Consider the following 23,254-nt stretch of genomic DNA (forward strand, 5'->3'; position numbering starts at 1 on the left):
ACTTATGGAAAGTTGTTTGGATTTCAGGGTCATTGTACGACCTAAAGGAGAAGTAAAAAAACAAAACCCAACAAATCAGTTAGAAAGTCATCCATCTAATTTATGTTCAGAGATCATCTCAGGTTCAGCTGAGCTGCAACTCAACGACGTTTATAACAGATTGTTACCTGATCTTTCCTTGTCGTTGAAGTCTGAAGACAACGAATAATCCAAATGCGAGGATTATCACACCAACACCAATGACAGCAGCAACACAACCAACCACTAGAAGTGTGTGGAAAAGATGACAAATGTGACTGTGTGTCTTACAGTGAAACACTCAGGATTAAAACAGGCACACTGATGAACAAGAACTTACTGAGACCACTCTGCCACGCTTCAGATTTATCACACACATCTGGGAAAAGAACGCATCATAGAGAAGTTAGTAACAAAGATCATATATCCACAAATCCAACAATCCATCACCTATTTTTATTTGTATGTTACTCTCCCTATCTCTGCCCCCCCCCCCCCCCCTTTTTCTCAATTTTCTGAAATAATTTCACCCACTGATTTACACCGGTAAATGCCATGATGTGCCAATGAAACTGATGCTCATTCTGATACTAAACCTTCAGTCAAATAGCCCTTTTCGACTTAAAGAACTAATAGCGACCCATAGTGCCGTGTGACATATTCCACGAGGCCTGGACAGTTACAGGTTGTGGAAGGTTCTTGTTTTACCACCTTGTATCTGAATAGTCTTTTTATTAAAATATTGGAAAATGGAATGAACAATAGAAAAATGATGGAAAATGAAAGTATGAAACGATCTCTCACCGTGCTTATCAGAATAAATGACCGTGGACGCCTCCTTTACAACGCCCGAGTGGAGACGCAGCACACAGCGGACCTGCGTGCCGTTGCTGCACAGCCTCTCCAGTGTGACATTGCTGGTTACCGTGATGGTACCGTTGGAGTTGGCCGTATGGACGGTGCTGTAGTTTGAAGACCCCACGTGTCTGGGGACCTCCAGGGTCACCATGGGAGCGGGGTGGGACATGGCCTGGGCCGTGCAGGACACAACCGTCAGCTCTGTGCCGTTGGGTTTTGTGACGTGTAAAATGGGCTCGGGTTGCTCTGCAAAACCAACCACAAATCATTTTGACAAATTGTAGTATACTTATGAGGACACTCCATAGGCCTCCCTGTATATCGGGCGCAAACCTCCTAATCCTTTATTTTCTTATCAGTGCTATTGAACACCCTTTACGTCTGTGTGTAGGTTTTACAAATATCGAACCAAAGAAAAGTATTAAAAAGCGCTTCTGACTAAACCTCCTAACTCCATTGGATCCTCAAACTGTCGGTCAAACCAACTAACTTTTCCACTTTTTCATCTGACTTCCAGTGGTGGAAAAGGTACTCAAATTCTTTACTTAAGTAAAAGTACCAATACTACAATATAGAAATATTCTGTTACGAGTTAAAGTCCAGAATTCAAAATTTACTTGAGTAAAAGTACAAAAGTATTGGCATCAAAATGTACTTAAAGTACCAAAAGTAAAAGTACTAAAATATTTGAAAATAGCAGATGAAACAGAAACGAAACGGCGGTATTGGCAAGGAAACAAACCATTCCTGGAAGAAGGAAGAAGGAAGACGTCATTGCAAAAACAGTGCTTGATGCTTGTTTAGACTCTAGTCTAAACAGACTGAATGTTGTTTTAATAATTTTCGGCCTATTTGACTTATTGGCCTACTGTATTCAATACGCATGACGCATCTATAGCTGTAACAAAACAAACAATCATGTGTATCATCCACGGGATGAATTTAATGAATTTTAAAAGATGACACACATGCATAGCTTCTACCCAGAAGCTGTGAACTCTTGACCTTGAACTATGATGATCATCGCATTAGTGATCTAGTGATCTGTGAGAATTACCCGTGAACTGCACTAAGAACTGAACTGTGACACATGAATTGTTTTTTAAATGCTGTTTTTAATGCTGCTGCTATTTATACTTTTTTTTCATACATTAGAAAACTTGTAATGGGACATTCTGCACAATGAGTACTTTAACTTTTAGTACTTTAAGTACATTTTGATGCCAATACTTTTATACTTTTACTCAAGTACTAATTGAATACAAAAGAAGCCCTATTGAAACAAGCCAGTGGCTTTCTTGTTTTTTTTCCAATCCTATTTGGTTGACCTTGTACTTGAACTGTACTGCCATGTGCTTTTTATTCTGCAAACTTATACATACAGTATTCAATCAATCAATCAATCAATCAATCAATCAATCAATCAATCATTCAGTCAATCAATCAATCAATCAATCAATCAATTGATGATGGACAAAACAACTATCTCCACATTCAATGGTCAAAAACCTCCTAACTCCACTTGAGCTGGATTTGAGTAAAGTGATGATAATATACCAACTTGGATGGCAGTATTGAATTGTTTTAAAAACATTACAAAAAAAATATATTTTTGGACATTGGGGGTTTCTGGCCGACAGCAGAGATATTCAATCACCAATCCCTAACCCCTTTGTATTCAGGACATCATAAAAGTAGAACACGCACGGTCGCACGCACACGCGCGCGCGCACGCGCGCGCGCACACACACACACACACACACACACACACACACACACACACACACACACACACACACACAGAGGGCCATTTCTTACCGTAAACAGTGAGGCAGGTTTTCCTGTAGATGGCTCCTTCAGGGTAGGCATTAAACAAACATCTGTAACAGCATTCGTCTGCTTTGGTCACATTCCTCACCACTATGGCAGTATTATGCAGTCCTGTGTCTTCAAAATCCACTAAACCCTGAAAGGGAGGGTTGATCTTTGTGCCAAAGCGTTTGTTACAGCTGCCAACATCCTCCGTTCCTCCTGGTATTATTTTCTGCCATGTAACCTGAAGAACGTTCTTGGGTTGCGTGAGTTGGCAGGTGAAATGGGCCTCCTCTCCCACCATGGCCCTTACATCCTCCGTTTGGATCATGTTTGATAGAACTATAGGTGGAAAGTTATACAAAAAGTTATGAATGATCTTTAATTTACTATATCAGTACTTTGTGCGCACTCATTTTCCAATAGAAGAGGCAAATTCCATACAATAAAAAATATATATTTTTATGTTTTTGTTTTTGTTTTTATTCTTTTTTTAATCTTTGGGAGACCAATCTATGAACATGTTTATTGTTAGACATGACCATTTAAAACCAAATATGGTATTATGGTCTGTTATTTGGTCCAGAATTCCTTCGCTGTCTAAACAGTGAAACTCTACTGAAAATAGACATTCTTGTACTTTCTCTAGTTGTATTTAACTTGCACATGTAATAATGGTGAATCAATCAATTAGTGGGGGACCCCCTGGAACCCCCTCAAGCACCTCGGGGGGTCCCTGGTCCCTATGTTGAGAACTATATAGGTATACGAGTAGGCCTACATTATTGGTCGCCTACCATTATCAACATAGTAGCCTTCAAATGAGTTGTCGTTCATTGACAGCCCTTGAAAATAGATGATCTGGCGCCATCGACTGGCGGAACTGTGAAGGGGAGTGAAATTCTGACGGGGAGTTGACACCTGTTGTGGACTGGAGAACTGGGCACTTGGGAGAACTGGGCTCTATTCTTTGATGGTGGGGGTTGGGCTTTCTTTTTACGTGGCCAGGCTTCCAGCATGGACCCGTTTTGTCATTGGCATTATTCCATTTCTTCTTCTTCTGCCACTTTTGGCAGTTCTGGCTGAACTGTGCATACGCTTTTTACGAAACTCGGCCATATGGTAGATGCTCATGAAAAACTACCAAGAAATAATTCTCACACTCATTCGTCAAAGGGTGGCGCTATAGCACTCAATTGAAAGTGCCAACTTTGAACAGGTACAACTCATGCCCTGTTTGACGTACAACCATGAAACTTCGATACACACATGCGTCTCTTCATGCCTGACAACTTTTGTGGTCTGACTTTTGACCTCTGACCTTTAGATCGCCCACCATTTTGAATTATATGAAAAACAGCCATTGGCTCCTAACTTCTGCATTTTTTCACTTATGGAAAATCCGCTCCCATCATTATGCCGGCAGAGGTCCAAAGTTCAAGTGTTAAACGTTTCGTGCAGAGGGTGCATTTCTCCATTCCGACATGTCGCCTTTCCGACGTTGACGAACCCTATACCTAACCCTAACCCTAACCCTAACCGCACGCGGAAGCCACTAGTCGGAGTGGTGAGATGTCGGAATGGAGAGTGAACACCTCGTGCAGATTGCTCCAAAATCCCAGGATTCCATAGATTTTAACTATTGCAGTTTTATGAAAATTATTCATCTGCCCCTAACACATACATGCAAGACTCACATTTCTTTGAAACGTTGCAGTAATGTAGAGAGTCATTCCAAATATCACTGAAACCAATCTCACTCCAATTGGCCAAAGGGGGGCGCTATAGCAATTTTTTGAAAATGCAAACTTTAAACAGGCAAAAGTCATGCCTCGTTTGGCCGAAAGTCGTGAAACTTGCTTACACTTGTGCCTTGACTCATGAGGAACACATGTATCGCTTTGACCAGTAAGCTCCGCCCTTAGATTGTCCGCAATTTTGAGCAGTTTGAAAAACACTTAAACCCAGGATTTTTCAGCTATTTGTGTGAAACTGTATCATCTGTGTGATCTCCTTTTTCACAGTTCCTAGTCTGTTGGTCCAATGGCGTCTCCCTTAAATGAGTGCCTCACAATCTCAAGGCCGCCAGTTCAAGCCTCACTTGATGCAGACTTCATTCAAGTTGAATTGCAAACAACATGACTGTATCAATGAATACATGTGCAAATGGTAAAGATAACCTGAAATGCATATTTGAGAGTACGTTTTTTCAATGTATGACATACTTCATTCTGAAAATAGCCGATCTACAATCTCAAAACTTTTCAGATAGCAACTTGTTTCTGAGCTTGTAGATCGGCTGCTTTCACTGTTTTCGGTTTGCGAGGACACATACAATTTCTCTATTGGTAAATGGTTTGTGAACGAGTGATCTTAGTGTTGGCTTGGTTCATGACAGAAGGCAAGAGTTTATGATCTTCAACAGACAACATCAGCCTGGACAAAGCTATAGCACTATAGGTAGTGTTGCAGCCTATTAGTCCGAAGGTTGAGAGTTCGATTCCTGTTAATGGCAATAGGTTGAGATGTCCAACAAATCCATTGTTTTCATCTCTCTCTCTCTCTCTCTCTCTCTTTCTCTCTCTCTCTCTCTCTCTCTCTCTCTCTCTCTCTCTCTCTCTCTCTCTCTCTCTCTCACTGGCCCCGTATTATCGCTGCTTGCAGCTATATTCTGTCACTTCTTCTTCTTCTTCTTCTGCCACTTTTCGCAGTTCTGGCTGAACCGTGCTGTCGCTTTTTACGAAACTCGGCCATATGGTAGATGCTCATGAAAAACTACCAAGAAATAATTCTCACACTCATTCGTCAAAGGGTGGCGCTATAGCACTCAATTGAAAGTGCCAACTTTGAACAGGTACAACTCATGCCCTGTTTGACCTACAACCATGAAACTTCGATACATACATGCGTCTCTTCATGCCCGACAACTTTTGTGGTCTGACTTTTGACCTCTGACCTTTAGATCGCCCACCATTTTGAATTATATGAAAAACAGCCATTGGCTCCTAACTTCTGCATTTTTTCACTTATGGAAAATCCGCTCCCATCATTATGTCGGCAGAGGTCCAAAGTTCAAGTGTTAAACGTTTCGTGCAGATTGCTCCAAAATCCCAGGATTCCATAGATTTTAACTATTGCAGTTTTATGAAAATTATTCATCTGCCCCTAACACATACATGCAAGACTCACATTTCTTTGAAACGTTGCAGTAATGTAGAGAGTCATTCCAAATATCACTGAAACCAATCTCACTCCAATTGGCCAAAGGGGGGCGCTATAGCAATTTTTTGAAAATGCAAACTTTAAACAGGCAAAAGTCATGCCTCGTTTGGCCGAAAGTTGTGAAACTTGCTTACACTTGTGCCTTGACTCATGAGGAACACATCTATCGCTTTGACCAGTAAGCTCCGCCCTTAGATTGTCCGCAATTTTGAGCAGTTTGAAAAACACTTAAACCCAGGATTTTTCAGCTATTTGCGTGAAACTGTATCATCTGTGTGATCTCCTTTCTCACAGTTCCTTGTCTGTTGGTCCAATGGTGTCTCCCTTAAATGAGTGCCTCATAATCTCAAGGTCGTCAGTTCAAGCCTCACTTGCAGACTTCATTTAAGTTGAATTGCAAACAACATGACTGTATCAATGAATACATGTGCAAATGGTAAAGATAACCTGAAATGCATATTTGAGAGTACGTTTTTCAACGTATGACATACTTCATTCTGAAAATAGCCGATCTACAATCTCAAAACCTTTCAGATAGCAACGTGTTTCTGAGCTTGTAGATCGGCTGCTTTCACTGTTTTCGGTTGCGAGGAGACATACAATTTCTCTATTGGTAAATGGTTTGTGAACGAGTGATCTTAGTGTTGGCTTGGTTCATGACGGCAAGAGTTTATGATCTTCAACAGACAACATCAGCCTGGACAAAACTATAGCACTATAGGTAGTGTTGCAGCCTATTAGTCCGAAGGTTGAGAGTTCGATTCCTGTTAATGGCAATAGGTTGAGATGTCCAATCAATCCATTCTGTTTTCATCTCTCTCTCTCATCAATCTATTCCGTTTCCATGTCTCTCTTCAATCTATTCCGTTTCCATGGCGCTCTCTCTCTCTCTCTCTCTCTCTCATCAATCTATTCTGTTTCCATGTCTCTCTCTCTCTCTCTCTCTCATCTATTCCGTTTCTATCTCTCTCTCTCTCTCTCTCTCTCTCTCTCTCTCTCTCTCTCTCTCCAGTTTCCATCTCTCTCTCTCTCTCTCTCTCTCTCTCTCTCTCTCTCCAGTATCCATGTCTCTCTCTCTCTCCAGTATCCATCTCTCTCTCTCTCTCTCTCTCTCTCTCTCTCTCTCTCTCTGTGTCTCTCTAGTTTCCATGTCTGGCCCTGTATTATCGCTGCTTGCAGCTATATTTATTATTATTATTATGCAGATTATTATATTTTCTTTGCTACTCAAATTATGCTGAATGACCTTTAATTTGGATGAATACACTCATTTAAGAGACGTTATCAATACTAGAGGTTCGGCCCTCACACCTACATGGCGAGCAAGTCTCTGTGCCGAACGTGGCGAAATCTGCTTCAGCCGACTCAGCGCCGTTCCGAGTTACGTCCCGATAGGGACAGAATCATAAATCATCGCCATCACCCTATTCTCAGCACCCCCGAAACGTCAAACATGCCCTAGTAGGTTCTGGTGGCCAAAAATACCTGGTGGGTCCGACCGTTCCGAGGTCGCCGAATTTGATCCGGGACGAGCGCGTTTTGGGGGCGAGCGTTCTTGTATTCTTCTGAACTGTCCACAGCCCTCCTCTCTGAGACACACACATAGTAGAGAAATGGTAACATATTATAATGAGCAGTAGTGTGGACCAAATATATGACGATAGATTGGAAATGGGTGAAGTGGTCCTTTAAATTATCTAGAATTTGAATACTAACCCAAATGTAGGCCTATGACACAAACATTTAGAACAAATTATAGCTCTAGTAGCTAGCCTCCATTCATAGGCCTGTAGAGATGCTTAATAAAAATAAATTACATGAATTCTTAAAACTTCACAAGTTATCTCCAGTCTAGTGCCCACATTTGCTTTGGTGCCGAGTTCCCCCGTGCACTCTTAATTCCAGTGCCCAGTTCTCTCCAGAGCCCATCACAGTACCCAGATCACGTGTACCCCACCCGCCAGGTGAAACTTAAAAGAAAGTATGATGAGATACGTTACCTGCACCAAGCAGATACCCGAAGAAAACAGTTGTCCTCCACATCGTGCCGGAGTCACGAAAGCTTTGGGGTTGTGTCTGTGTACCAGGTATAAATAATGTTTCCAGATGGGAGTGGCCAGAGTATATAGTGTCCCCACACACGTAGGCTCTTCCAACTAAAGCCCCGTGGGAGTGGGCCCCCTCAGGGGGCTGGCACCGGCTCAAGCAGAAACAAAAGTAAAAGTTGGCAAGGCAAAACACCATTCCTGGAAGAAGGAAGACGTTATTGCAAAAACAGTGCTTTAAGCTTGTTTAGACTCTAGTCTAAACAGACTGAATGTTATTCTAATAATAGGCGGCCTATTTGAGTTATTGAATAGGCCTATTGCATTCAATACGCATGACGCATCTAAGTGTAACAAAACAATGAAAATAACTAATATATAAACTAATATAAGAGCTATGTTTCAACACCAGTGAGCACTCTGAAACTGGAGCAGATTCTCAGGGTGTACTTGCCATTGAGGGAAAGCATAAAACAGTGGCTTTTACTCAGGTAGTGGTAGTCTACTGTATTTAAATTAAAATTTGAGATACTTATTATAGCCTACTTTAATTGAGCATTTACATTTTTCGATAGGCCTACTCCATAGGCTACTGCTAATACTCCAGTCCACACTTATTATAGATTGATTCAAGACTTCATCCGACATTTATAACCGTCTTGATCTTAAAGGACGACTTCACCACTTTTCAACATATCTTCATATAATAGGTCCTCACTAATGCTCATGATAAAATGGTACCATTTTTTTTTTGTCTCAGAGGAGGGCTGTAGACAGTTCAGAAACCCGTCTACCAGTGACATCATCGATGGGGAATCCAAGCTAATAGAAAATGCAGGCTTTGTATTCCTGGAAAGTTGAAAAAAATTGTAATCTTTTTGGAAAAAAGAATCCTGCCTAACGATGATGTCACTGGTAGACGGGTTTCTGGACTGTCCACAGCCCTCATATGAGAAAAAATGTGTATCATTTTATCATGAGCATTAGTGAGGACCTATTATATGAAGATATGTTGAAAAGTGGTGAAGTCGTCCTTTAAGGCTGATCCACGCTACACACCTCAAATGCATGCAAAATGCAAATACATATATAGGCATACCTTTTGCTCAACTAAAATTAGGCTATTTGACAGCTTTAGTTATTAGTTATTTTATAGTTAAATTATTATTACAAAACATACATTAACCACTTACTAACTTTGAAAATAGCCGCTATCTTTTATTTTTGTTTTCTTTATTTCAAATGTTGAAAGATTTTAGTTCTTTAGGCCTACTACTTTGGTAGCATACTTTATATTTTGATTTGATACCAATAAGTCTGTCCATTACTTGGAGTGCAGGCCTTTTACTTAGCCTAGTATTTTATATTGTGCTATAAGCAGTGGTGGAAAGTACATGTACTGTACTTAAGTACAATTTTGAGGTATTTGTACTTTACTTGAGTATTTCCAATACTTTTACTTTTACTCCACAACATCTCAGAGGCAAATATTGTAATTTTACTCACTACAATTATTTGAAAACTTTAGTTACTAGTTACTTTGTACATTTTGATTATTATTACAAAACATACATACATTAACCGCTACAGCCCTATATATACACATTTCGGCCATTTGAAAATAGCCGATCTACAAGCTCACAGCGCGTCGCCATGCGATGCGCTGTGAGCTTGTAGATCTGCTATTTTCCAAAAGATTTTCATACCTTTGAAAACTTGTAAAGGGACATTCTGCACAATGAGTACTTAAACTGTTGGTACTTTAAGTACATTTTAATGCCAATACTTTTATACTTTTACTCAAGTACATTTTGAATTCCGGACTTTTACTTGTAAGGGCGCGCTCCCACCGCACTTTTATTTTACCTCTGGGGCAGAATCTGCCAATGCTTTGTCAATGCAAATGCGTGGAATCTTGGAAAAAATCTGCAAGACCAGGAATCCACGCATTTGCATTGACAAAGCATTGGCAGATTCTGCCCCAGAGGTAAAATAAAAGTTTGACCACTGATGGGAAATACAGTACTAAATAATCACTGTTCCTGTTCACTTAGAAAATTCCTGGGAAGGAAAATCCCCACCACTCATTCCAATGTAACTCCCCCGCATGCTTCTGATTGGCTTCCTTGCCGATGACGTAGGAGGCTGACGTAATCAACGTCTGCTGCGTCATCACGTTGTAATGGCGGCCTCCTGCAGCAACAACAACACCGCGTCCAACATGAAGAACATGCTGCAGTTCATGAAACTTATTGGACAACTCAAAGTAAGACTTGACACTTATAATTAGACTAATATTTAATGATAGGGTCCAGAGCGTTACGCTAGAGCTACAGTAGCTGTAGAATACAACCCTCGTAGACGTATTTATGATTCTGACGTTTTCAATCTACGAGAGTTGTAGGGTTCACCCCCCATGGACACAGGGACTTTCTGCCCCGTAGACCCTCCAAACATGTACAAATTGAAAATAAAGGTGCTTACCCCCATTTCCCAAATGTTAACTCTCGCTACGGGGTAGTAGTTTAATGCAATAATCCATATCTTTCAACAAAGAAGTGTTTTAATGCCGTCTGTGGCCGATTCTCTCGGAAGTTCCCAATGGGTGGTAGTGACGGGTAGTGACGGGGCGCATCCGGTGAAACCCGGAATTACACTAAATGTAAACAGGAAGTAAACGAGGGTGAAAAAATGGCGTTCGGCCACAGACGGCATTAAAACAATTCTTTATTGAAAGATATGGATTATTACACTAAACTACTACCCCGTAGCGAGAGTTAACATTTGGTGCGGTGGGGTAAGCACCTTTATTTTCAATTTGTACATGTTTGGAGTGTCTACGGGGCATAGTGCAGAAAGTCCCTGTGTCCATGGGGCGTGAACCCTACAACTCTCGTAGATTGAAAACGTCAGAATCATAAATACGTCTACGAGAGTTGTATTCTACAGCTACAGCTACAAACGTCGGGTGTATCTTTGTCTGCATGTCGCTGCCGGCTTCCATTGAAAATGAACGGTAGCTCCAGTGTTGCCAGACACTGCGCCCACCGCACTTTTATTTTACCTCTGGGGCAGAATCTGCCAATGCTTTGTCAATGCAAATGCGTGGATTCTTGGAAAAAATCTGCAAGACCAGGAATCCACGCATTTGCATTGACAAAGTATTGGCAGATTCTGCCCCAGAGGTAAAATAAAAGTGTGGTGGGAGCGCGCCCTTACAAGTAAAAAGTATAGAATTCAAAATTGACTTGAGTAAAAGTACAGAAGCATTGGCATCAAAATGTACTTAAAGTACCAAAAGTAAAAGTACTAAAATGTTTGAAAATAGCAGATCTACAAGCTCACAACGCGTCGCAACGCGACGCGTTGTGAGCTTGTAGATCGGCTATTTTCAAATAGCCTATGTATAGAATAGGGCTAAAGTGGTTAATGTATGTTTTATAACATCATAATTTACATCTGCAAAGTAACTAGTAACTAAAGTTTTCAAATAATTGTAGTGGAGTAGAAGTAAAAGTATTGGAAATTGGAAATACTCAAGTTAAGTACAAATATCTCAAAATTGTACTTAAGTACAGTACTTAGTAAGTAAATGTACTTTTGTTACTTTACACCACTGGCCCTGGCAAAGAATTCCACTGCCCTGCGAGGGCTCCAACTGTAGTAAAAACAAACAAAGCCACTTACAACAAAACAAAGGCTGTTTTGTGTTGTTGAAAGTCTGTTCTCGGAGGTGGGAAGCCTCTCAGCACCGCAACTTCTCTGTATAATACACTTTTTGGCCTGACAAAAAGCAGGGGATTTTCTAAGGTAACAGGAACAGTGATTACTTTGTATTTAATTTAATTCCATTTACCAGATCTGTAGAGGGCACTGTGGAGCAACCGCATTTTTTTTTCTTTCTGGTGAAATATTTTCTTTTCTGGCTAAAACGTGTATTTTACAGAGAAGGTGGTCAGAGTCAGAGAAGAGGCTCAGGGGTAGAGTGGCCGGGTAGAGTGAACTGGAAAACCGCAAGGTTCCCAGTTCGATCCCGGGCTGGGGCGCTCCCCTAGAGTTAGTGTCGAAGTGTCCTTGAGCAAGACGCTGAACCCCTAATTGCTCCCGATGAGCAGGTTTGTAAAATACGTCCGCCAGATGGAAATGATTTTATTCACTCCACTGCGCCCCCTACAGATCTGGTCAAGGGTCATTTAAATTGATCACGGTCAGTTTGTCTATCTGGAGAAGACAGTGTTTAATATATATACATTTCTGTATATAGTAGTATGTCATTAATGTTTTATCTTTTTTCCTCTGTGTGTTAATAAGCATGTGCAGCAGTTGAATGAATCAGGATTAAAACTGAATCCATCCTCTTTGGGTCCAGTCCTAACCTTAGCAAGGCTGAGAGTTTTTTTTTAACAAAATATTTTTTTATGTTATCATAAATTCATGTTATGTCAGTTAATTTACTTAATTTACCCACTTTTTGCAAAAATGTTTTGATAATAAACAATTATCCAATAACCTATTATAATTAAATAACCTTTGCGCGCTCGAACGGGACCGCGCGCGTGCACGCGGGGGGTCGCGGAAAATAATATCATTATTTTGGGGGTCGCGGCCTGAAAAGGTTGAGAACCCCTGGTCTAGTCAATAAGAATACTCTGAAGATTCTTGCAGGGGCCCTCATACAAGGTCATCATGATTATGCATGCACATCATGGTATCACAACACCTCCAAGGCCTTAAAAACAAGGCTCCAAACATCCCAAAACAAACTTGTAAGGCTACTTCTTGGCCTCAATCACAAAACCCATCTAACCCCTGCTCATTTTGCTAGGATTGGATGGCTTAGGGTTGAGGACAGAGTACAGCAACTTGCTATGGGCCTGGTCTTCAAGATACACCACAACATTGGGATCCCCCTGTATTTGTCTAAATACTTCCAAAATGTTAATGAAGTCCATGATCATAACACCAGAGGCAGCTCCACAAATCATGTTCAACCCAGATTTGGCTCAACAAAGGGAATGAACTCGTTCTCATGCTATTCATCAAAAATGTGGAATGCCCTACCAAAAGGAGTAAAGGAGTGTAAAACCCTACTCACTTTCAAAACTGCCCTAAAGATACACCTTCAGGAGTCTGCAATTCAAAAATGGCCCCTGTCTAAGTCTTAACCTACCCCCGCCCTCTCTCTTTCTTCTTTTGTACATATTTTTCACTCTTCATACCAGTAACCTGTAAACTGATTGTATGACATTCTGTATAGTAGTTGTGTATATCTGTCTGTCTCTTATATGTCATCATGATTTGTGTGCATGGGGATCTCATCTTAAACAAGCTTAGTGCTTAATAACATATATATTCACACACACACACACACACACACACACACACACACACACACACACACACACACACACACACACACACACACACACACACACACACACACACACACACACACACGTACACATATACAACACATGTATATGTTAATGTTTTATAATGAAGCTTACTTTGGGTTTATAATTTATAATAGCGCTTTATACTTATTTATTATAATTCTTTAAACATTTTCTTAAACTTATAAATCAAACTGCACATTTTTTTTTTTCACGTTTTCACAGCTATTCCATAATTATCTTGCCATGACAGATGCACATCTTTTTTTTATATCCGTGTTTGGATCTGTTATGTATTGCGCTTTTTGTGCAGATCCAAATAAAATAGTGTGTGTGTGTGTGTGTGTGTATTAGAGGGTCCCAAGGACAGGCTGGGTGTACAGGAAGGTAAAGGAACCAGAGAGTGTTTCAGACCACATGTACAGGATGGCCCTGATGGCTCTGACCATCACAGACCCTACAGTGGACAAGGACAGGCAAGGATGCTGGCTCACTCACACAGACACCAGTGGTGGAAAAAGTACTCACATGTTTTACTTATTAAAATAAAAGTATCAATATTGCAATGTAGAAGTACTCTGTTACAAGTAAAAGTCTGGAATAAAAAATGTACTTGAGTAAAAGTATTGGTTTCCAAATGTACTAGGTAGAAATTTAAAGCCCTTCAGGGTGATTATCCGTCGGGCTTTAAATTTCAATAATGACTGCCTCCCCATTACATTATCCCTTGCAGATCCATCACGTTGAGTTGCACTGGATTTTGTAGGAGAGTAGTGTTGTCAGTTCTTTGTAGTTTCATCAAAAGTAAATAATAACACACACTGATGACTAATGTCACGAAATAAGGAATATCAGTAATGTTTTTAACGGAGCGTGACGTGTTTCAATGGGGACGGTGAGTCACGTGATTTCCTACTGTAGTTACCAATGCTACTTCCGGCTACCACCGCAGTGACACGCCGGCACCGCACTAACCCTATTCAAATTGACTAAAGGGTGTGTTGGTGGGTAGTGGGTGGGTGGACTGGCAAACACTTGACTTGACTTGACTTGAGTTCCCACTGCAGCTACACCCAAATGTGGCGTACATGCACTGATGTCAGACAAACAGAAACTGCAAACAGAACCGGTTGCCTAACAACGCTGTGACAGGGCCTGCATGAACATATATGGCACATATAGCTATAACACATTTATTCATATAATTTCAAGAAAATGTAAAAATAGCAGTGACGTGTTGTAAGCTTGTAGATCTGCTATTTCTGCTATTTTTGGAAAATGTTTGAAACGATTAAAAGTATCAATACTGCAATGTAGAAGTACTCTGTTACAAGTAAAAAGTCTTGAATTCCAAATGTGTTTGAGTAAAGGTACAGTTTTGGTAAAAGTATTGGTATCAAAATGTACTTCAATTACCAAAAGTAAAAGTACTAAAATGTTTGAAAATAGCAGATCTACAAGCTCACTGTGAGCTTGTATATCGGCTATTTTCAAATAGCTTAGGTATAAAATAAGGCTAAAGTGGTTAATGTATGTTTTATAATGTTATCATTCATATCTGCAAAGTAACTAGTAATTCAAGTTTTCAAATAATTGTAGTGGAGTAAAAGTACAATATTTGCCTGTGAGATGTAGTGGAGTAAAAGTAAAAGTATAGACAATTGGAAATACTCCAGTAAAGTAAAAGTACCTCAACAATTTACTTAAAGGTAGGATAAGTGATATTTTTTGGTTAAAACAAAAAGTATTTTGTTAAAAGGTTAAAATACTATATTCTGATAGTAATCATTGCTATAGAGTGTTTTTTTCAGTAACAGATGTCTCCCTGTCTCTCCAGCTCTTTAATAAACAGAAAATAAATGTTTCGGTAGGTGTCAAAATCTCAGCCAATCAGGAGAAAGTACCAATTTTTAAGCTTAATTTGTATAGTGTTCCAGTTCCAATTTTGTCAGCTCACTTCTTAGTGTCATCACTTCCAATTATGTTTAATCTGTATCCTGATTGAGTTCTCTGTCCTGGTTGGATAAAATTGGAAATGAAACTGAAAAGAAAATGCATTTTCTGTTTAATAAAGAGCTGGAGAGACAAGGAGACTCCTAATACTGAACAAACACTCTATAGCAATGAGTACTATCATAATATAGAGCTATTTAACACTTATTTTAACCAAAGCAAATCACTTACCCTACCTTTAAGTACAGTACTTGAGTAAATGGACTTAGTTACTTATGGACTTAGTTACTTATACACAATAATAGTGTGTTATGATTGTGACAGGCCTAATGACATCAGACACATGACGCAGACATATCGGTTGGATCAGCGGTGTAACATAGGTGTGAGGGCCGCGTAGCGTAGTGGCCCGAACCTCGAGTTAATACAATTTTCTCCAAAACACAAGACATTATCAAATGTAACTAAATATCATAAACGACACAGTCACATGCCTGACAGCATCGCCGGACTAATTTCTTTACGTTTTTGGAACACAGTTCGTAATTGACGTGATGTTAAAAAAGTGAATGGGGGGAAAATCAAGGGGATAATGACTTTGTTACTCTATGACAGGGGTCTTCAACGTTTTCAGGCCAAGGACCCCTTAGCTGAGAGAGAGATGAAGTAGGGACCCTCACTACGTATTGTATAACATTGTGTTGCAGTTTAAACTTCTTCATATAATTCATAGATAGCCTCATATACTGTATTTTCAGACATTTAACCACTTAAACCGTCAATACCTTCGGCTCTATACTTGCTCTGCTCTTTTCCCCCCTCTACACCAAACCTCTTGGCCGAAAATAGCTGCGAGGCGTTGTGAGCTTGTAGATCTGCTATTTTCAGCAAATGTTCCCCTCAGAACAGGGATTCTAGGGTTCAAGTTGTAAAAAAGAAGTTCCTCTCACACAAAGATTTGGCGGACCCCCTTTAGTAACTCTGAGGACCCCCTAGGGGTCCCGGACCCCCTGTTGAAGACCCCTGCTCTATTATATTAATATATTAATATTAATAAATGATAATAATACTACTAATTCTCTTCTAATTCTTCTCTACATGTAAAGTGTCTTGAGACAACTTGTTGTGATTTGACACTTTAATAAAATTGAATTGAATTGAATTGAACTAATAATAATACTAACTTGGTGTTCTCCAGGTGTATGAAGCTGGCTCTGGTTCATGACATGGCAGAGTGTATTGTAGGAGACATCGCTCCATCAGACAATGTCAGCAAAGCAGAGAAACACCGACGGGAGCAGGTAAGAGACTGAACCTCCTCATATCATCCACATAACCTGCATATCGTCACTGTCGGGTGAAAACCTTGTATGTCCAAAACCGTTACTTTTCAGGAAATGGGGGAAAAAGGAACCTGTGTTACAATGGATCCAGTGTAGTTATTGTTAGTCACATGCTCCTGTTAATACCTTTGGTGTCATTTGTATGACATCGACAGACAGACTGAACCACTTTCACTTTGAAGATGTTTTCAAAAGTAGTGAAAATAACAGATTTCCATGGAGATCTGCCAACCGCTTTCACTTTGACTCTCAAAATGTTTCCAAAGTAGTGAAAATAGCAGATCTACAAGCTCACAACATGCCACGATGCGGTGCCTTGTGAGTTTGTAGATTTGCTGCTTTTGTGCGACACCCTTGATGAATTAGGCTGGACATTCATTTACGAAAAACCCAAAGTTAAAGGGGAAATCCACCCATTTTCAATATTTAACTATGTCATTAATATAGCATAAAGGAGTTGTGTGGAAATAAGAAAAAAGTTCCCCCCTTTCTGTGTTGCCTTGAACTGGAGGATTGATTTTGGGTTTAACATTGCAAATTACAACATGATGAGTCATCATGTTGTAATTTGCAATGTTAAACCCACAATCAATCCTCCAGTTCAAGGCAACACAGAAAGGGGGGAACTTTTTTCTTATTTCCACACAACTCCTTTATGCTATATTAATGACATAGTTAAATATTGAAAATGGGTGGATTTCCCCTTTAAGTAGATACAAGCTTTCTGCCCGACAGCAACAAAATACTGATACTCTCTTCTCATCCTCCTCTCCTCAGGAAGCAATGACACATATAACTGGTTTGCTGCAGGATGGGCTTAAGCAGGAGCTTTATGGACTATGGGAGGTACGTGTGTGTGTGTGTGTGTGTGTGTGTGTGTGTGTGTGTGTGTGTGTGTGTGTGTGTGTGTGTGTGTGTGTGTGTGTGTGTGTGTGTGTGTGTGTGTGTGTGTGTGTGTGTGTGTGTGTGTGTGTGTGTGTGTGCGCGCACACATGCGTAGTCATTCATCTCGTTTATTATGCCTCAGAAGCATTATCTATCACTTAACTTGACTAACATTATTTAATAATTACACATTTATAGATACACTAGCATAGCGGGACCATTTGTATTGCTTTATTAGATCTCTCTCAAAAAAAAAAGATAAAAGCCGGCTCTATCTCAAGGTTCTGTTGAGATCCTATGGGAGCCGAAGTATCTAGCTTAGTGATGAGCGGGTCGGGTTTTTTCATGACTCGGCCCGCCCCGCCCCGCCCCGCGACGGAACCCAACCCGCCTCAACCCGCCCCGCGAACCCATATATAAATCTATGGCTCAACCCGCCCCGCGACCCGCGATTTTTTTTTTATTATGTAAAATCATGGTTAGAAAATAATCCCCAAGTGTATTCAAACTGTTTTATTGTTATTATTCTTATTCTTATTAGGAATAAAGACAAAACAAGGGCATGTGATCATTTTTTTTTTTTTTGCGTGTGAGAGCGGCTGACCCGCTGACCCACAGCCCGCATAATTGCCTCTGAAATTCTGACTCGACCCACCCGCGCCGCGGGTTGACCCGTGGGTCCCGCGGGTTACGGGTCGACCCGCTCATCACTAATCTAGCTCTATCTCAAGTATCTAAGTATTTATCAAAGTCGTTAACTAACAGCTGGTCTGCGCCACTCCGCTTCTCAGCTGTACTTCATAGGTAGGATATGATGATGTCATACGATCGTAGGACGACGTAACACTGGCGTTGTGTCCTTAGTCGGGCGTAATGCGAAGTCGTCATCGTCGCCTTGGCAACAACTTGACTCAGACATTAACCATAATACATAAGAGTTCACACTGCAGCTACACCCACATGTGGCGTACATGCACTGACAAACAGAAACGGCAAACAGAACCGGTTGCCTAACAACGCTGTGACGGGGCACGCATGACCATATATGGCGTGTGTCCTGCTGACTGTGACGGCGTGTAAATTTAAGTTGACGATGAATTAACACACAAATAATTGCGATTAGCGATTTAATTATGTTTTTGGCATTGAACATTGGAACATATGAATACAACTTAACATTTGTGTTTGGTTTTTAGGCTTCATAATCACAAATTGCACAGGGCAGATATGACAAGGGACCCCTTGTCATATCTACTTGTCATATGTATTTTCATTTCTTGAATATATAGAAAATGCAAAAATAGCAGTGACGTGTTGTAAGCAGATCTGCTATTTCTGGAAAACGTTTGAAACGATTATGACGATTATGCAAAATCATTGTGATTATCTCAAATAATTGTGTGTAATAATTGTGACAGGCCTAATGACATCAGACGATACCAATCAGCAGATACCAATTCCATCAGGATGCAAGCGTTTCATCATAGGATAAAGCTGATCACTCAGAATAACTTCGTATAAATTTGTGGTGAACCTTCCCTCTAAGGGGACAAGTGGACCCAAACCATGGCAGGAAAATGCTCTTCTGTTTTCCTTTACATAGTGCGCTACTGCACGAGCATCACGGTCATGGAATGTGCACTTTTGACCATAATTTCCAACCCCTGTATACTAATGACTTTCACATGAATGCAGATGTCACTCTAGTCACTGTTCCTACAGTCTTTGTGACTGAAGCTCCTGTCATCCGCACCCCGTAATGACCCCTCTTTAATAGTCCCTTACCGTCCGTCAAGTACTGTACTTAAGTAAATTGTTGAGGTACTTTTACTTTACTGGAGTATTTCCAAATGTCTATACTTATACTTTTACTCCACTACATCTCACAGGCAAATATTGTACTTTTACTCCACTACAATTATTTGAAAACTTTAGTTACTAGTTACTTTGCAGATATAAATTATAACATTATAAAACATACATTAACCACTTTAATATGTGGTGATATAAATAATGGTGATACTGATTTGAAGTCGTATGGATTGAGTAAACTCTTGTCTCTCTATAGGAGTATGAAAACCAGAGCAGTCCAGAGGCCAGGTTGGTGAAAGAGTTTGACCTTCTAGAGATGATCCTCCAAGCCCATGAGTACGAGCAGATAGAAGGAGCACCTGGCAGACTGCAGGAGTTCTTTGATTCCACTAACGGTAAGGTGTCTTCCATCTCTGGTCTGGTCTCTCTGCCATTCTGCCCCTGTCACCGTATCACTCCATCATATTTTCTTTTCTGTTTATCATTTTCTCTCTGTATAAAAACTCACTTTCTGTCTCTCTGGTCTCGCACAGAGGCACTGAGATATAAAGAGTTGTATTTTACAGCAATGGCGGATTATAGAAGCAAACAATATCCATATAATAATCAATATGAAATCATATATAGCCAAAACCAACTTGCAGTTGATTTGGAATTTGTTTAGGTTTGCTCAGAGACGAGAATGCCCGATGGCAAATAACGTTTGGCGAGTTCCAAACATTACTGTATAGTTCCAAACATTACTGTATAGTTCCAAACATTACTGTATAGTTCCAAACATTACTGTATAGTTCCAAACATTACTGTATAGTTCCAAACATTACTGTATAGATCCAAACATTACTGTATAGTTCCAAACATTACTGTATACTTCCAAACACTAATGTATACTTCCAAACATTACTGTATAGTAGAGGGTAGCATGGGTCCGGGTATACCCGAATACCCGAGACCCGAACCGAGAACCGAACATTTTCGGGTCCAAAAATATTGACTTGTCCGTCGGGCAGGTTCGGATCGGTTCCAATTCCCTCGGGGCTTGGTCGGATCCATTTGAGATAGACCCGTATGGACCCGGGAGGACCCGAGTTTTTTTTTCAAAACTATATATATATATATATATATCTCAGGGATTCCGTTAGCCAGTATTTACCGGCCATTGGCCGGTAAAATGTTTAATTGGCCCTTTGGCCGGTAATTATAAACACCACCGGCCAGCCGGTTGGGAAAATGCTGTTATTAGGCTATTTTATCATTTAAGCCTATTATTAATATTATTATTTGGATAAAGTAGTTGGCTACAACCATTAAAATCATAATCATTTAAAGTTTTTATCATGATCTGACTGTGTGGTTTAATTCTGACAGCCTGCTCTGCTGCGCGCTGCAGTTATAGAATAGCCTATTCGTTGTACGATGGTGTCGCGCGTTGAAAATATCAGAGCTAAGCTCACAGCACGTCGCAACGCGCCGCTTTGTGAGCTTGTATGTCTGCTATTTTTGATACGCCACAACACAGGCTCTCCTTCTAATCAGCGCTGAGTAGTAGGGTGTTCGCTCGGTGTTGATAAACAGAACCGAGGTTCCGAGGTGACACTGATAGAATCTGAACCAAGCCGGACCCAATTGTCGATAAAGGGACCCGAACACGTGTGGGTCGTGGATATTATGCAAGCCAAGCACAGTCAGTGACTGTCTGTCTGCAATGGATAAAGTGGTGAAAGTTGGACGACGGTGTCGCGCAGGGAAAGGCTCTGGCACAGCTCGCCCCAAATCACCCTCGCCCCCATTTTTCAGGCGGACCAGCGGTTCTTGTATTCTTGTATTTGTTTTACTGAGGATAAGGGTAGAAATAGGTTTAGGATTATGCATAGTTTTACTGAGGTTAAGATTAGGAATAAGGTTAGGGGTTTAGGCATAGTTTACTGATATGTTTAGGAATACCAGGCGAATACCGACGGATTTTCCCCGGGGGCGGGGCGACTGTGTTTTGGGGCGAGCGCCGAGCGGGTGTTTTCATAGTTTTGGTATTCGTTGCTGCTCACTCATGCCCACTTTATTCATTTCATTTTAACACCTACAACAGGACAGGTCACACAATGGACAATTGATATGCATCTAGGCTAATTCCTATGTTAATTTATAGGTTGAGCTGGGGGGATATGAAAGTCTGTGAAAACGTAGCTGTTCAACTTCTGCATGACGCAACCCTCCGCTGTAGCTCGCCTCGGAGAAGCGCTGACTCACTGAGACTACCAGTCTCGAATGTTATGGAGAAAATAAGCATAATATAGCATCGGACACGGTTCGGGTCTAAAGACCCGGCCGGATCGGCTCCATTTCCCCCGGGTCCATTTAGGATCGGGTCCAATTTTAATCGGCTCCGTTTCGGACCGGGTCTAATTTTAATCGGCTCCGTTTCGGACCGGGTCTAATTTTAATCGGCTCCGTTTCGGACCGGGTCTAATTTGACTGGACCCTACCCGAAACGGGTAGGGTCCAGTAAATTCGATTTATTTCTAGGGTCCGTTCGGTTCGGTTCAAATATCCTCGGATCCGTTTCGGTTCGGGTCCAATTTTTTGGACCCATGCTACCCTCTACTGTATAGTTCCAAACACTGCTGTATAGTTCCAAACATTACTGTATAGTTCCAAACATTACTGTATAGTTCCAAACACTACTGTATAGTTCCAAACACTGCTGTATAGTTCCAAACATTACTGTATAGTTCCAAACATGTACATTGGAATATGTTATTTCTGGAAATATTTTTAAAATGTCACCAGGTTAAAAATGGTTCTTAATAGTAATAAAACTAGTGATGATATTTTCTGTGCTATTATTAGGTCGCTTCCAGCACCCAGACGTGGTCCAGCTGGTCAGCTGTCTGAACGAGGAGAGAAGAGATCACATGAGCAAAGCAGACGGCGCAAAGCATTCTGGGAACGTGGAGCCCGCCAGTAACAACGAAGAGTCTGCAGAACCACACACTGACAGACACAGCTCCTGACTGTAGCACACACACACACACACACACACACACACACACACACACACACACACACACACACACACACACACACACACACACACACACACACACACACACACACACACACTTTATGTACAGTATTTTGTTTGTATCGTTGTTTGTTAAAGGAGAAGAAAAACTGGGTGGGAGCAGGCAGCATGGTGCCTCAGCTGTGTTAAGACAGTGTCTACATGATCCAAAGGTTGTGGGTTCAATTCTTCCTGTTTCTTTAACCCTTTAACTCATTGAGTGCCATTAACGTGTTTCACGTGTTTTAGCGCTATGGTGTTGAGTGCCATTAACGTGTTTCACGTGTTTTTGAAAAAAATAGGAAAAAAACTCATTTTTTTTTTAACCCAAGATATCATCATCTGAAGATTTGCAGCTCGATCCACTACTTGTTTAACTTATAACTTAAAAAGGCTGTATCTCGCAAGCACTTTTTTTTTTACTTTGAAAACATAAAAAAAATAAAAATTGTAATGGCCAGAAATAGATAATAATGATTTTGGCACTCAATGAGTTAAGACCGGGAACGCATCTGTGTCATTTTAAGATTTCTTTGGCTTTATAAAAATAGCAGATATACAAGCTCGTAGCGCGGCACCGAGTGCCGCGCTACGAGCTTGTAGATCTGCTTTTTTTTTTTGAATGGTGAAAATGTGTGCAAATCTTTAGTTTGAATATATATATACTTTTTTAAAGCGAAGGTTTTTAACTCAAACCTTTGCTTCTGGGGATTTTACAAATGTCTTCTAAATCCTAACATTTTTTTTTCCTAAAGTTTTTATTTTGTTTTTTATTTATGTTGCTGTATGGTTTTCAAAGAAACCCCCAAAATAATATGTATTTGTCCGCAGACCCCCTCCCATCTAAAAATA

General features: G+C 40.6%; 2 protein-coding genes across 3 annotated transcripts in view; one reads left to right on the forward strand and one right to left on the reverse strand.

Moving 5' to 3' along the window:
• The window catches only part of hddc2 (HD domain containing 2), a gene marked incomplete at its 5' end in the record, with an annotated part of 69,248 nt that extends 46,312 nt beyond the window's left edge, over positions 1 to 22,936 (forward strand). Inside the window, 6 exons of one of the 2 annotated variants that reach the window (XM_084081587.1) lie at positions 10,138 to 10,221; positions 13,703 to 13,824; positions 16,500 to 16,602; positions 17,422 to 17,490; positions 19,598 to 19,736; positions 22,189 to 22,936. In XM_084081587.1, the coding sequence (XP_083937713.1) occupies positions 10,138 to 10,221; positions 13,703 to 13,824; positions 16,500 to 16,602; positions 17,422 to 17,490; positions 19,598 to 19,736; positions 22,189 to 22,352 (681 nt within the window). In that variant the 3' untranslated portion in view covers positions 22,353 to 22,936. Of the gene's footprint in view, positions 1 to 10,137; positions 10,222 to 13,702; positions 13,825 to 16,499; positions 16,603 to 17,421; positions 17,491 to 19,597; positions 19,737 to 22,188 lie in introns of those variants that run through there. The other variant, XM_084081588.1, reaches the window with a different exon arrangement.
• LOC311063784 (OX-2 membrane glycoprotein-like) lies at positions 151 to 7,419 on the reverse strand (the record flags this gene model as incomplete). Its single annotated transcript, XM_084083384.1, has 5 exons — positions 7,396 to 7,419; positions 2,695 to 3,030; positions 823 to 1,122; positions 359 to 397; positions 151 to 191 (listed from the first exon to the last, which is right to left on the reverse strand). The coding sequence occupies exons 2-5, from the start codon at positions 3,017 to 3,019 to the stop codon at positions 151 to 153; spliced, it is 705 nt and encodes a 234-aa protein (XP_083939510.1). The 5' UTR covers positions 3,020 to 3,030; positions 7,396 to 7,419.
• Positions 22,937 to 23,254: the final 318 nt, after the last annotated feature.

This window comes from Gymnoscopelus microlampas (genome assembly GCF_963454915.1).
Source record: "Gymnoscopelus microlampas genome assembly, chromosome: 16".
Taxonomy (NCBI): Eukaryota; Metazoa; Chordata; class Actinopteri; order Myctophiformes; family Myctophidae; genus Gymnoscopelus; species Gymnoscopelus microlampas.